Source organism: Grammomys surdaster, unplaced genomic scaffold (genome assembly GCF_004785775.1).
Source record: "Grammomys surdaster isolate TR1022 unplaced genomic scaffold, NIH_TR_1.0 100, whole genome shotgun sequence".
NCBI lineage: Eukaryota > Metazoa > Chordata > Mammalia > Rodentia > Muridae > Grammomys > Grammomys surdaster.
In genome coordinates this window covers 1602487-1616120 of record NW_021604579.1, presented here as the reverse complement: position 1 = coordinate 1616120, position 13634 = coordinate 1602487, and the positions used below count along the sequence as shown (strand labels likewise).

Genomic DNA, 13634 nt, shown 5'->3' with positions numbered 1-13634 from the left:
TCTCTCTCTCTCTCTCTCTCTCTCTCTCTCTCTCTCTCTCTCTCTCCCTGAGGAATGAAATTTTTGAAAGATAATCGCAAATTTAATGACGTCCACATGTAACTGTACCAACCAGATTCTTTGACCAAATCTCACAGAGCTACTGGAGCCAGACTCCATTTGTAGACCAGAGAGCAGATCTGTGTCTGCAGCTTCCCAGACGCTCCTACCATCTCATTTCATCCTCAGGGTGAAAGTCATATCAGAAGTGCCCTGAGCTCAGCTGAAGAGTCTTCACAAACTGCTTTCCATATTTATTCTTTGGTGTCTTTATCAGTTCACAGACACCTCTGATAGGATTTCCACTTCTGATGTAACTGCCATATACTGTGGCTGTTGCCAAGGTGTTGGCATAGTTATATTGGAAACACACCTGCTGCATGCCAGATAGTGTGCTAAACTTTGCTTTGTTTTCATAACACCCTGGGAAACTAGGGCACAATAGGTAAATAGATCAAAGTTCAGAGAGGCTAAGTAACTTACACAGGGCCACACAGTAAATGGCAAAGACCGAATTCAGAACTAGAGCTCACTCCAAAACCCTTTGAAACAGGTCTGAACTGCTCCTGTGCCCTGATCAGAGGTGTCAGAAGTATAAGACAAAGGGGGTGTTGGTTTCTTGTCTCTAAATCTGACAGTCATTTTTTCATATTGATGCTTTCCTTAAAATGAGCTAAAACCTACAGACATTTCCTTGGAATTTAAATTTTCCTGCCCAAAGTTCACAAATATCACATATTACTATAACTGCATGGTCTATAAGCTGAGGCCCTTCTACTCCCCCGCTCCCTTGCTTGCATGCCTCCAGTAATGGGGGGCTCACCCCCTGGCAACCCTAGCACCACCCAACTTGTACTTGGCTACAGTTTAAGCTCTTCTGCACACTCTGCTGACAATTGTCACCTTGTAGCTGGTGTCTTCCCCTAGCCATTATGAAAATGTCATTTATCTAAGCACTAGGAAACCTAGTTTTGCTGTCATCTTGCAGGTATAGTCTACACCACATTGAGTTTGGTCATCTGCATTTAGATCTGCATTTAGATGGTTACGCAAGCGTGGAGAGACCCACGCTTGCATAATCATCCATCTGTCAGTCATTTCTCTTCTTTTCCTTATGCTTTTTCTTCCCTTTTCCCCCCTCCATGGGCCTCACTCTAACAGCCATAGCCCTGCAGTGGGAGCAAGGACTGAATTGCTCAGGTTCGAGGCCCACTATTTCACTTACCCAGCTGTGTGACCACAGGCCATTCATCTAACCTCCCTGTGCCTCGATTTCTTCATCTGAAAATGAGAGATGGTGCTAACTTAGCTCCAGGTTGTGAGGGTGGGTAACCATTAACCAGTGAAGCTCTGCATGTGTCCTAGCTAACATGACCCACATTACTATTCAGTGCTAACATGGGTCCTAGGCCTCCACCCCTCTCAGTTTAGGCACTGTTTCCTAGAACTGCACTGCCACTCAATCCCTACCTCCTCTGCCCACCCCCTCCCCAGAGTGGCATCAGGTAGCAAGGGAGACACTGTGCACCTGCCTGTGGTGGACTCCTTGGCCACTCTATGGATTGCAGGCCAGGGTGGAAATGTGAAGTATGCCCAGAAATCTAACTCCCTGGTTTCCACCAGCACAGACGTCTTGACCTGAGCTTGGCTTCCATTTTCTCCTCCCATTAGGAGAGATTCTATGGGGGTCACTGAGTCATGGAAGTTAGTGTCTGAATGGTTCTTTAAGATAGTCTAAGTCAGGTCTGGAGAGATGGCTCCTTAGTTAAGAGTGCTTACTTGCTGGGCAGTGGTGGCGCACACCTTTAATCCCAGCACTTTGGAGGCAGAGGCAGGCATTTCTGAGTTCAAGGCCAGCCTGGTCTACAGAGTGAGTTCCAGGACAGCCAGGGCTACACAGAGAAACCCTGTCTCATAAAAACCAAAAAAAAAAAAAAAAAAAAAGAGTGCTTACTCTTCTTACAGAGGACAAGAGTTTAGATTCCCAGCACCCACGTGAAGTGGCTCACAATTGCCTGTGACTCCAGCTCCAGGAGATCTGATGCTCTGTTCTTTTCTGTGCACATGTAAACATACATAAATAAACACACATACGTACACACACACACGCATTAAATAAATAAATAAATAAAAATAAAATCCTTTTAAAAATAGCCTAAAGCCTTCTTAGCTTCAAACCCAGAGGGTGTGGCCGTCTATCTAAGGGCACACCAGCCTCCAGTGATCAGTTTGGCTTTGGAACTCACTTCTCGTCACAAAGTGCCCATTATCTCAGCTCCATGGGCACGAGCATCCTATGTAAAGATGCACATCCCCCTGCCTCAGATTTAGAGAATATATTCTCAGGACCCTGGAAAATGCTGGAAGTTCACAATCAGCATCAGCCCTCCCACAGAGCCAGGTCTCACTGGGGCCGATTGCTTTACAGAGAGTGGATATCTGGGTCCCCACCCTCAGGCCGGTTCTGTGTCTTGGGGGCCTATGGTTTCTGATCTTTAGTGTTGGCTCAGGAGGGCCAGTGCCTGAAGCAGGAGACCTGTGCGTTGCTAGAGCCATGCCCTTAACCTAGTAAGCTGCTTTGGCTTTCTGATCTGACGGTGAGAATGCCAGGGTTAACCTGTGAGGCAGAGCCACAGAGTCACCTATTTCTTCAGCATTATTTGTCTTTTTGATCCCTATTTTTAAGTACTGGAGTGACCAAGGTGAATGAGACATATCCCCAAAGACTCCAAGGCCAGCAAAGAACACAAAGACCCACCTATGTGTGTCTCAGGGGAAAATGATCTTGGGAGGGGGTCAAAACACAGGTTTGAGGAGACTGTCTCTTGTGGCCAGTCCTTGAGTCTGTGGAGAGGGGTTGAGTGAAAACCAGAAGGTCGTGTGGACACATGTGTCTTTGGCCCTGACCCAGTACGCAAGGCTAACTGATCTTGGTTCTGTCCTCCTCACGGAGTTCAGGTGCACCTCCCGTCGCTGGTTTCCCCAGAGAGCCAGAAAGACCCAGCTCGAGTGGAGAAGGAAGAAAAGCAAGGGAAGGCAGAGGAAGGTACTCCCACTTCCAAGAGAGGCGAGCCGGCGAGGGTCAAGATCTTCGAAGGAGGGTAAGGCTCACGCTTTATTTGCAGTCTGCTTCCTGTGTGGAGACCTCCCGACACCTGCGCGCAGAGGTGGCCAGTGGCCCCTGGCTGTGGGGTGCCCAAGGTACCTGTAGTCCTCATGAGGCCCCCCTATACTGTGCCATTCCAAGGCCATCTGTTTTGCAAATGCCACCAGGGATCCTTGGTGAAGATCTGAAGGAGCTAAGGTCTTTCTCCAGCCCTGTGTCCACAGATCTTGTCCAGGGTCTCAGTCCAGCATTGACGTGACGTAGAGTCCCCAGCTCTGTGTCAGTCTGCACGACTGTTTCCTTCAGAGTGCACTGCCTCTGTCCCGCCCAGACCACCCTGCTCATCTCATTTCCCATGGTGCTGAAGAGTCGCTGAACACCCTTTACACTGTCTCTGCCTTACCCACTGGCAGGCCCAGGACTTATTATTTTTGCTACTCTGGGACACACCTCCATGTACCCCAGGCTCGAGAAGGGCACCTGGCTTCAGATGTACTTTGTGGAAGTTTTTTGTGCACTTTGTGTTCTGTGTGGCCACGTGTTTGTGAGCCAGTACCATGGTGTCTGTCTTGGGGTCCTGTGTCTGCGTCCCTGTTGATATCAGGGTGGTACCAATTCTCTACAGTTCTGATGACAGCAATCACCATGAGCCTCCAACAATATGGGCATCACTGGAGACTCTCACTCTCCAGCATCTGCAAGTGACTACCTCATGGGGACACACAGTGACAGTTGTGGGAGTCTCTGGAAAGTTGGCATTTTGTAGTGGCTAGAAGGGCTCTTGGGGACAGCAAGTGGTTTTGACAGGTGCAGGGGTCAGGAGATGGTTAACATCCCTAAAACACACCCACAATTTAAAAAAAAAAAAATTAAAAGAGCCTCTGACAAAAACAGGACCATAGGTTCTACTTGGGGACAGTGGCTTCCTGTGCCAGACATTTGGTTAGAGCGCCCTCGTGTGGCTATGTGCCCTCATGCCACCTGGGCCCAAGCTCCAGGCTTGGTAGCTATTCCCCTTCATCCTCCTCCTCTGTGAAGGGGATAGTAGTAGGCTTGTACCAATATCATAAGCCCCATGAGACCAAGGAAGAATATGGTTCCTACAAACTCATCACATGGACACCAGCCGGCCCTTCACCTGGGCCCAGATCTTTGTTTCCATCTGAAGCACCTCACTCTGCTCTTGGCTTTGGGGAATGTCATCCTCACACTTCCAGCTGGTCACATGGTATCAACACTCAGGTTCTTTCCATCCTCAGCTTGGCTGCCCCTCACTCCAACTCCAATCCAAGCTCTACTGTGCCTCCTACCCTTGCTTCTGGTGAACCTCTTCTTTCATGGAGTAGGTGCTACCCACTAGGAATATTTCCTAATATGAAAAGGGAGAGCATTTTGTGCTGATACCTATCTGAGGAAACTGCCACAGCATCTCATGAATGGGGCCAGGACTCACCAAGTCCTTGTCTCATCTGTCACCAAGGGTGTATCTATTCCAGGGTCCTGAACACATGCTTAGGGCCTGTCCACACTAACCGTTTCTTCTTAGCCTTCGTGCTTTCTTCTTTTTCTCTCTTTAACACTTAAAATATCTTGTTTCACAGCAGTACATGCTGGAAACGGGTCTGAAATGAGGCCTGCTCGAAGTCCAGCAAAAGCTGAGAGAAGAAGGCAGAGCAGCTCACTGTCTGCTGTAGTAGAGAGAATATCTTCTGTATTGTATGGATGCATCACCTGTCAATTAAAAAGCCTATAACTTAAGCAGGAAATAGAAGGTGGGACATTCAGGAGGCAGAAGGGATTATGGGATAGAGAAATGTGCAGGAGATTGGCTCAGGAAAATGTGAGGAGACAGACACATGGTACCTGAGCACAGTAACCCAGCTACGTGATAAAATGTAGGTTAAAATACATGGGTTATCTTAAGTCATGATTCTTGTCAGAGAAGAGCCTAGCTATATGGCCAAAGTACTTGTAAATATTTTGAGTCTGAGTCTTATTTCTGGGAGCATGGGGCTGAGAGGAAGAATTGGTACATAGCTTCTACAGTTTGCCAGCTGCTGCTAACACACCCTGCTTAGCCCTGGAGTCTTGTCCACTGACTACAGAGTTGTATAGTCTAAGACCTTGGGAGTGGGGAGGGACAATCCCAGTCATCTCTATTCCTGAGAGAACTTAAAACATTCAGTAGTAGCACTGGTGGGACTCTGGTCTGCTTCCCATGCATCTGTTAGTGGGTAGTTCTCCATGGTATCTGTGCAGGTGCAAACAGGGCCTGTCCACATGATGAGCTAAAAGCCAAGTGTAGAAAGATGGGTGCTCTGTGGGTCTAGCTTCCTCAAGTCTTTGGATCACCAGCCACATTCCTTGACCCTCAGTCTAGCAATTGAGCAATTAGTCAATCCATCATGGAGGCTAGACTTAATCTGTAGGTGCTTTGGGCTAGTGACTCAGTTCGTATCAAACTGTCATCCAGTTCTTACACTGCTTGTGGACCAAAGCAAGGTAACAATACAAAACCCTGTGCTGAGGTAGGGACCATCAGGGCTGAGAGGCCCACAGAAGCCATGGAGGGCTTCCCAGAGCTGCAGGGCCAGGCTGGGTGAGGTGGACAGGGTGGTTTGACAGCTGGTGTGTGAGGTAGGCTGGTCAGAGCTCTCCAGTGACCAAGACTCTTTGATTCTTGCCAAGATTGTCTCCCTTGCAGACATCATCCAACTATTTGGATTCAGATTTCTCATTACTCTTTCCACAATATCTGGGATGAGAGATGGGCCCTCACTCTGAGCTCCAGACCTTTTCTCTGGATGCCTATGGCATCTTTGTCTAGGACACTTACAGCTCCACAGACTCAGCACAGCTAAGCAAGGCCCGTGCTCCCCAGTCATGGTGTCTTAGTTACTTTTCTACTGCTGTAAAGAGACAGTGACTAAGGCAATTTATTAAAAACAAACAAACAAACAAACAAAACCAACCCTTTCATTGGAGATTTGTTTATGGTTTCAGAGAGTGAGTCCGTGACTGTCATGGCAGGGAGCACGGCAGCGGGCAGGAAGGCATGGTGCTGTAACAGTAGCTGAGAGCTCACAGCTATCTACAGGCAGTAGGGAGAGAGGGGGGAGGGAGAGAGGGGGAGGAAGGGAGGGAGGGAGGGAGAGCAAGAAAGAGCGATGACATACCTCCTTTAAAAAGGCCACACCTCCTAATTCTTCCTAAACAGTCCACTGACTAGGAACCAAATATTCAAATATGGGGTCATTCTCATTCAAACCACCACACACAGCATCTCCTCCAACCTTTGGACTTCAGATTCTGAAACCTTCACACTCAAACCTTAACATCGCCTCAGATACCTTCTCTCTGGATTCCATGCAGTCCCTAGATTCTGGTGTCTATGTGAAGTAGTCAAGGGCTCAAAATGGCTTCTCTCTTCGTTTATCTCTGCATCCTGCCCTCCACCCTCCAACGTCAGGACCACTGAGCATCTTTTCACATGGCTCTTCCTATGTAGCCCACTGTGGCTCTTACCTGGATAGTTTTAACTCAGCCTGGTAGTCTAACCTGCCCGGGTTCCTTCACCTTATGCTGCCTGTGGATCTACCTACCCTTTGTCAAATCCACCTGATCTTCAAAAGTGAGCACTAGCCCTGTCTGGTGAACCTCTGAGGTCCCTGCCCTGGCACACCAGAGATAGTTTCCATAATACTGTACAAAGTCTCTTTTTTACTTGGTCCTAGGGCAGTGCTTTTTCACACAGTGGACTACCCTGACTTCTCAGCCTAGTGTCCCCTCTCTGTGTTCCCTGCCACTTTCACACCTGAACAAAGTCTGCCTTTTCCAGGCAGCGTCTGGGAGTACCTAGGGGCACTGTGCTGGATTACACCCAGCACTCTGCATTTGCCTTAATTTTGAGGAAGGGCTCATTCTTTGAAACAGTGTTTGTGCACATACAGTTATATTGTTCCTTGAGTGGAATGACTACATTGTTCTAACTCAGGCACCTTTGCTTCAAGGGAAGCTGGGAACTCAGCCCTGGGGCTGGCATACAAGAAGCTCCTGAGACAGATAGAAAGTACCTGGCTGATGGCAGTGGTTGTCCATACCTTGTCCAGGTTAGATGTGTATGTTGGGGTCTGAGGAAGTGATAAAAGAAGCTAGTGAAGGCCAGGGAGCCAAGCTCCATTTAGGGGAGGCCCTCCAAGAGCTGGCCATGAGCAGGAACAGCCAGCCTCAGCTTGGAACTGAAATACAGGGAAGAGATGTCTCATTGTGAGCAAACTCCCTCCCTACTCCCTAAGGATAGAGGAGGGAGGCTCACAGACTCATCCCTTGGCCTATAGGCCTGTGTGAGAAGGACCCAGACGCTATGCTGAGGAAAGAACCTTTTGTTCCCAGAAGAACCCTGGCCCCATCCCTCTCAGCCTCACTTCATTCAAAAAGTACACCCAAGCTTGTTTCCACTTCACATCACTCCTTGGATAGCTAGGTTTTAATAGTTGTTTAAAAATGCATGCATACATGCATACATACATACATACATACATACATACATACTCACTCCCACGGTGGGACTGGAGATGGCTCAATGGTTAAGAGCATTCATTGCTCTTGCAGAGGACCCAGGTTCAGTTCTCAGCATCCATATGGTAGCTCACAATGACCTGTAAGTTCCAGGGGATCCAATACCTATCTTCTGGACTCTTCAGGCATTGAGCATGCATATGGTACATGTATTTACATGGACTTATATGTACACACAAAATAGAAGTAACTAAATTAGGACTGGAGAGATAGCTCAGCAGTTTAGAGCACCTACTGCTCTTACAGAAGACCTGAGTCCAATTCTTAGCACCCACATGGTAGCTCACAATTTTCTACCATCAAAAACCCCACTTCCAGGATATCTGATACCCTCTCCTGGGCAATAGGGGCACCAGACATACATGTAGACAAAACACTCATACACATAAAATAAAAATCTAAAAATAAAATAAATATAAAGGATAAAAAACTAACTTCCAGAGTGGTTGCCTCTGGCTCAGGTTCTCTCCCCTTCCCTTCCTACACAGTTCCATTCCAGATGACCTGGGGCCTCTCCTACAATGGCAGCTGCTTTGTCAAGGTCAGCAGTGACCTATGCTTTGCAGAGGTCAAGGGTCACTCGCTTCTAGTCTTTTTCTCACCTTCAACAGTGGGCACAGCTGACCCCTGTCTTCTCCTTGCTGTGAGCTAGGGAGTGAGATAGATGGCCTCTCATAGAGGACATGCCAGCTTTGTCTTATTTTTCTTGATGTCTTCAAATCTGATCATTCTGTCTCCACTGGGGAATGTGACATGAATTTTAGAGGAAACCAGTGGTTACCAAGGCAATGAAGACCATGGGATGCTGAGAATCCAAAGGAGCTTTTATTTTAGGTCATTGCTACCATTGCTATTATGAGCTAATGTTAAGCTTGCCGGCTGGGAGGGCAGTGTCAAGGGCAGTGGGATGGGATTCCTGGGACTCCTGACGAGAGAACAGGATGGCTGAAATGACGTGTGGCCGCCTTGAGCATGGCCCCAGTCACTGCTGCTCACATGCAGAACAGAGATAAACACGAGAACCAAGTTGGGAGAGTGGATGACTGGCCCTGGGGCAGTGGGGAGCTTGTAATTTGAGAGCCCAGTCCTTCCTTCATATGAGGGTATTCAGGGATGCATGGACAGTTGGTACTTGAGCCTGACTCTCAAAGGACAGGCCTGAACTGGAAATACACTTGTCGGTGTGCAGCTGCAGTTTGTGGCTCAGACTAGATAGGGTTACCTAGGGAGATGGAGAAGAGAGAAAGGAAACGGACACTCAGAATGGGGGCTGGATGCATCTGCACTGGAGAGAGTCACGGGTGATGAGAGGCAGGATACCCAGAGTCAAGTGGAGTCCGAGAAGCCAAAAGTTGGGGGCTCAGCTAAGCAGCACCCTGCCTAGAGACCCAGGGAGGTGGAGACAGGGAACTGTCTGCTGCACAGCCCTGTGGGGAGTGCTAGTGGCCATGATGGGAGCTGTTTCCAAGGCAATGGATTCCCTGTGGTCCAGGCAGAAATGAGGAATGGAGGCAGGGTATGTGAAGCCCCACTCTAAAAGGATGAACAGGGGAGGAGGCAACCAAGACAGAAGAGGAATGGAAGCTGGAGGGGCTGTGGGGGGATGAGCAGGACGTGTGTGTGCGTGTGTGTGTGTGTGTGTGTGTGAATGTTCACACAGCTGAAATGGTTGATACAAAGGAAAAGATGATGTTGGGGAGAGAGGAGAGTGAAGAAACAGCTCAAGAAAGGACAGAGGAGGACATTTCTCTGATGGTGACACACAGAGGGGAGGATGGTCCTCTGTCCTCTCCTCCTGTGATTTAAGTTAGGTTGGTTCTACACTGTCCCTCCTGGTGACTTGGGGAGCCGTTTTCTTGGGTTGGCTAAGTCTTCCTGGTCCACTCATTTCTTGACAACTCTAAGAATTGTATTACCAGTTTTCTCTCTCATTCTGCAGGTGAAAATCATAGGATTTGTATGCTGATAAGAAAGTGGGGGAGGAAGGGACAGGAGGGTAAGTTCCCCCACCATAACGGTCATGTTCATTAGCACTTCACTGAACCTGGAGTCACTTAGGAAGCACACTTCTGGATGTGCTGGTGAGGGTGTCCCAGGGGTGTTTAACAAAGGAGGGGTATAAGCGTGGGGTAGTACCAACCCGTGCAGCAGGAGCTCTGACTGAGAAAGGTCGGGTAGAGTCGAGGGATACCAGCCTCCATTTCTCTCTGCTCTGACTGCACAGACATGAGCAACTCCTCCATGATGGACGGTTTCCCTTCTCCTTCCTCTTTACATTGCTTCTTGTCAGGTACTTGGTCACAGGGACAACAAAAATCACTAATATATCCCTCATCTTTAGTGAATGACAGTCAGTGGACTGCTTTTCAAAAAAAAATTAGCCATGCCACTTCCTTCCAAAGAACTCTTCAGTGACTGCCATGGCTTCGCCTGTGCCCCAGGTCTGTGTGGAGACACATTCTAACCTTCCAAGGCTCAGAGGGGCGTATGAGAGCGTGCCACTGCTTATGGACTTCGGGGGTATCTCAGCACTCCCCGACACACAGGAGTGCTCAGGAGAAGTACCACTTCCTTCCCTTCCTCATGCCTGCCTTCCTGCCTTCTCTCCACCAGCTTGATTCCCACAGGTTCTTTCTGCGAGCTTAGCCAGAGGACGTATGGCCTTGTGTGGACAAACCTATCAAAGGGAGGGGAAATTCAGCTTGTTCTATAACTGTGTAAGCCACAGACAACAGGAACAAATCAACCAGGGACATGTGGCTCTGGGAACAGATGGAGGGTTGAGCATGGGTACCTGAATCTTCTTAGTTGTGCCTCCCTGACCTTTCCTGTCTTTGGGCCTCTTTGGGAACAAGAGCAGGACGTCTCAGCCTGTGGGTCCTGGAGCTGGAGATTCACAGGGTGGTATTCTTTCTGCAAGGGTCACTTTTCAAGATTGTAATTGAAAGAGGCAGGGATAAGGCTTGGGCCTGGAATGTGGGAACCTACCAGTGAGTTTGTACTCTGCCATTGTTAGCTCTGTGGACCTCTGTAATGCTGGGCTCTCGGGAGGCTGCGTTTCTCACTGGACAGTGATGATGGCCTGGAGGGGTGGATGTGCTGTGTGTTAGTCGTGATGGGACATGTGAGGCCTCTCCAGCCCCTGTTGCCAGTAAGCTGCCCGAGCTCTGAGACCCCCAGAGCTCCGTGCTAGAGACAAGGCTCAAAGGGAGCCTGCAGGAGAAGATATCTGAACCCCAGTCACCCTGTGGAGGAGCTGATGTTCTGAAGATCCAAGAACCACACAAGCCCTTCAGTAGGGTGCTCCTTCCCAAGCAAGAGCCTCTGGAAGGTGCCACAACCTGAAATGAGGTATCTTATAAAAGGGGCTCCAAGAATGAGGGTCTAGTTTGCTTGAAAACACATAACTGAGGAGACAAAGAAATATTAAGCCTCTTGGGGACTGGGATCACAGAGCCCCAAATCCTCCAAAAACTCACATCTCCCTAGCCTCTGGATCTACCTACTGATATGTCTTCCATGCTGTGCCCACCCAGGGCTCACAGGCAAAAGTCTTGTTGGTTATCCCTACTTATCTGTATAGACTGTCATGACTGTCATTCTTGATTGAAAGTACCTGAAAGCCAGGGCCAACCGCCTCTTTACCAGGTCTGGCCCCTTGGCCCTGTCTGCAGCGATAAAGCTTATCTTTTCATTTTGTGGCCTTGTAGATACCTTGAGGCCAAGATCAGAGTCCTGTGGCCTTTCACCAGCCCCAGGCTCAGGCTAGGACTGTTGGCATGCCACCAAAAGCTATCATAGGTGTATAGAGTAGAATCCTCTGTTAGCTGGAAGGCTCTATACCTGTAGAAGTCCCAACCCAGCAGGTCTGGGACTGGATGGCACATTAAACAACCCCCACCTGGCAAAACATCCATACCTGCTGTCATTCTTCAGAATCCTGATCAGAGAAGAAACTGAGATGTGTCCAGAGCAGATAGATGCAAACACCCCGCTGGCCTCACAGCTCAGCCACGCCCCACCCAGACCCCACCATTTAAAGCTTCATCAAGGTCTGTATTGGCAACTGAGTATTTTTAACAGACACATGGCCCAGCAGGCAGTGCCACCTGCCACCTTCTCCTCCCCTACAGACATCATGCCTTTTGTGAGCTTCCCTGGGGTTAGCCAGTTCACTGTGGCTGGATCTCCCCAAGCATGCGACTGCTGAGCACTGGCCCTGTACTTCACAGACAAAGGCTTCTCTTAGTTCCCGAGGCACCCTGTGTGAACATTTCCAGTCACATCTTCTCACTTGGCGTGATTGTACCCATGTTACCAGAGTTGACAAAAGATCATAATATGATCAGGAAGTTGAAAAGCCTTTATGTATCCAAAGTTGGAGAAGAAGCAAGAGTTTCACAGTTAAACCTGAATGGTGTGTGGAACCAACAACAGCACAAATACAAAGTAGCCTTTGTAGCATCTCTGCCTCAGAGGGTAACCCAGAGGCCATGGCAGCCATCCCTTTATTCAAGAGAATGACATAGCTCAGTGGAGAGAAAAGTCATGAACTTGAAAGGTTAGAAGTGTCTTCAGGTACTCAGCTGCATGGCCTCAGGGAAATGATCTTGAGCTATCTTAGTTCTAGGTTGGGTCTCTGTCTCATTGAATTCTAATTGACTTACAGGTTTTGTTTGGTTTGTTTTTTGGGCATACTTACACAGCCTTTAAGATCCTGACTGTGTAGGCAGGTGACTGGGTTCAGATTCTGACTCCATTAACTGTCAGTGTGAACTTGGGCAGGGTACTTGATGCTCTCCTCGGTGTGAGTGGGATGGGTAGAGCTCATAGCTCATCCACTGTCATGTGATCTGAACGAGCCAACATGTGAGCTTTTCAAAATAGCAGTTGGCACCCAGTAAAAGCTATATGAGTTCGCTGATATTTTCAGTTGGTCTCCCCCACCCCCCGCTTTCTGGATTTGTGGTTTTTCTCAGGAAACCTGCAAAATACAGCAATTTCATGCCACCTTTAGCAGATGGTAGCAGTCTCTGACCCTTCAGAGAGGCCATGTGTCCTGCCTTCCGTTTCTTGTAGTCCTCCATACACACATCCCCCATAGGCGCCCCCGCTACCTCTTCAGCACTTGAGCACAGCCTACCGCGGTTTGATCTTAGGCTGTGTAAGAAAATGCACACCCAATTGACAGCACTGTGATGGCTTGGATAAGCCAATCCACCAGCCCATTAGGTTCACAGTCACGGTCCCTCCCTCCTGATCTACCTGGCTTGTGCAATGGGGAGCATGGGCTTGTGACAGGGAGCTCTCTGCCTTACAGTGGCTTCTGGTGGCTGTATCTTTGTCATACACAGAGCCTGAGGCCATCTCATCCCACTGCCCCTCTCATGGAACCTGCAGAAGGACGATGTTCACACCCTTCTGGTGTGATCTGTGCCAAACACCTTTCAACTTAGCGGAAGCTCCAGGTCTTATTAACAACTCCAGAGAGCCTAGAGATACAAACCAAGGTGTCATACGCACTGAGTGTCCAGACAAGAGCTTCAGTGTCATCAGCCGAATACAGGAGGGAACTCACCTCAGTCTAAGACCTAGTGTGTCATATGCCACAGCACCAAAGTCAGAGCCAGCTCCCTGTCAGACGTCTCCACTCACAGCTGCCTTGTAGCTCTGAGCATAATGCCAGCCTCATTTTCTCTCTTCCCTCTTTAACTAGAGGAGTGAAGTCCTCCTGACTAGGGCCGGCCTGCCTGGGAGGCTTTGCTTTGGAGTCTCCAGGCTCAGAGCTACAGTGGAACTCAAAAATAGATGCCCAAGGCATACTTGGCAGCTGTGCCTGTATACACACAAACACACACATGCACAGAGAGAGAGAGAGAGAGAGAGAGAGAGAGAGAGAGAGAGAGAGAGA

General features: G+C 48.8%; 1 protein-coding gene across 2 annotated transcripts in view; it reads left to right on the top strand.

The window, feature by feature from the left end:
* Hivep3 (human immunodeficiency virus type I enhancer binding protein 3) overlaps positions 1 to 13634 on the top strand; it is a 68645-nt gene that overhangs the window by 37155 nt on the left and 17856 nt on the right. For both annotated transcript variants that reach the window (XM_028786574.1, XM_028786567.1), the window contains exon 3: positions 2998 to 3140. In XM_028786574.1, the coding sequence (XP_028642407.1) occupies positions 2998 to 3140 (143 nt within the window). The remainder of the gene's footprint in view (positions 1 to 2997; positions 3141 to 13634) is intronic.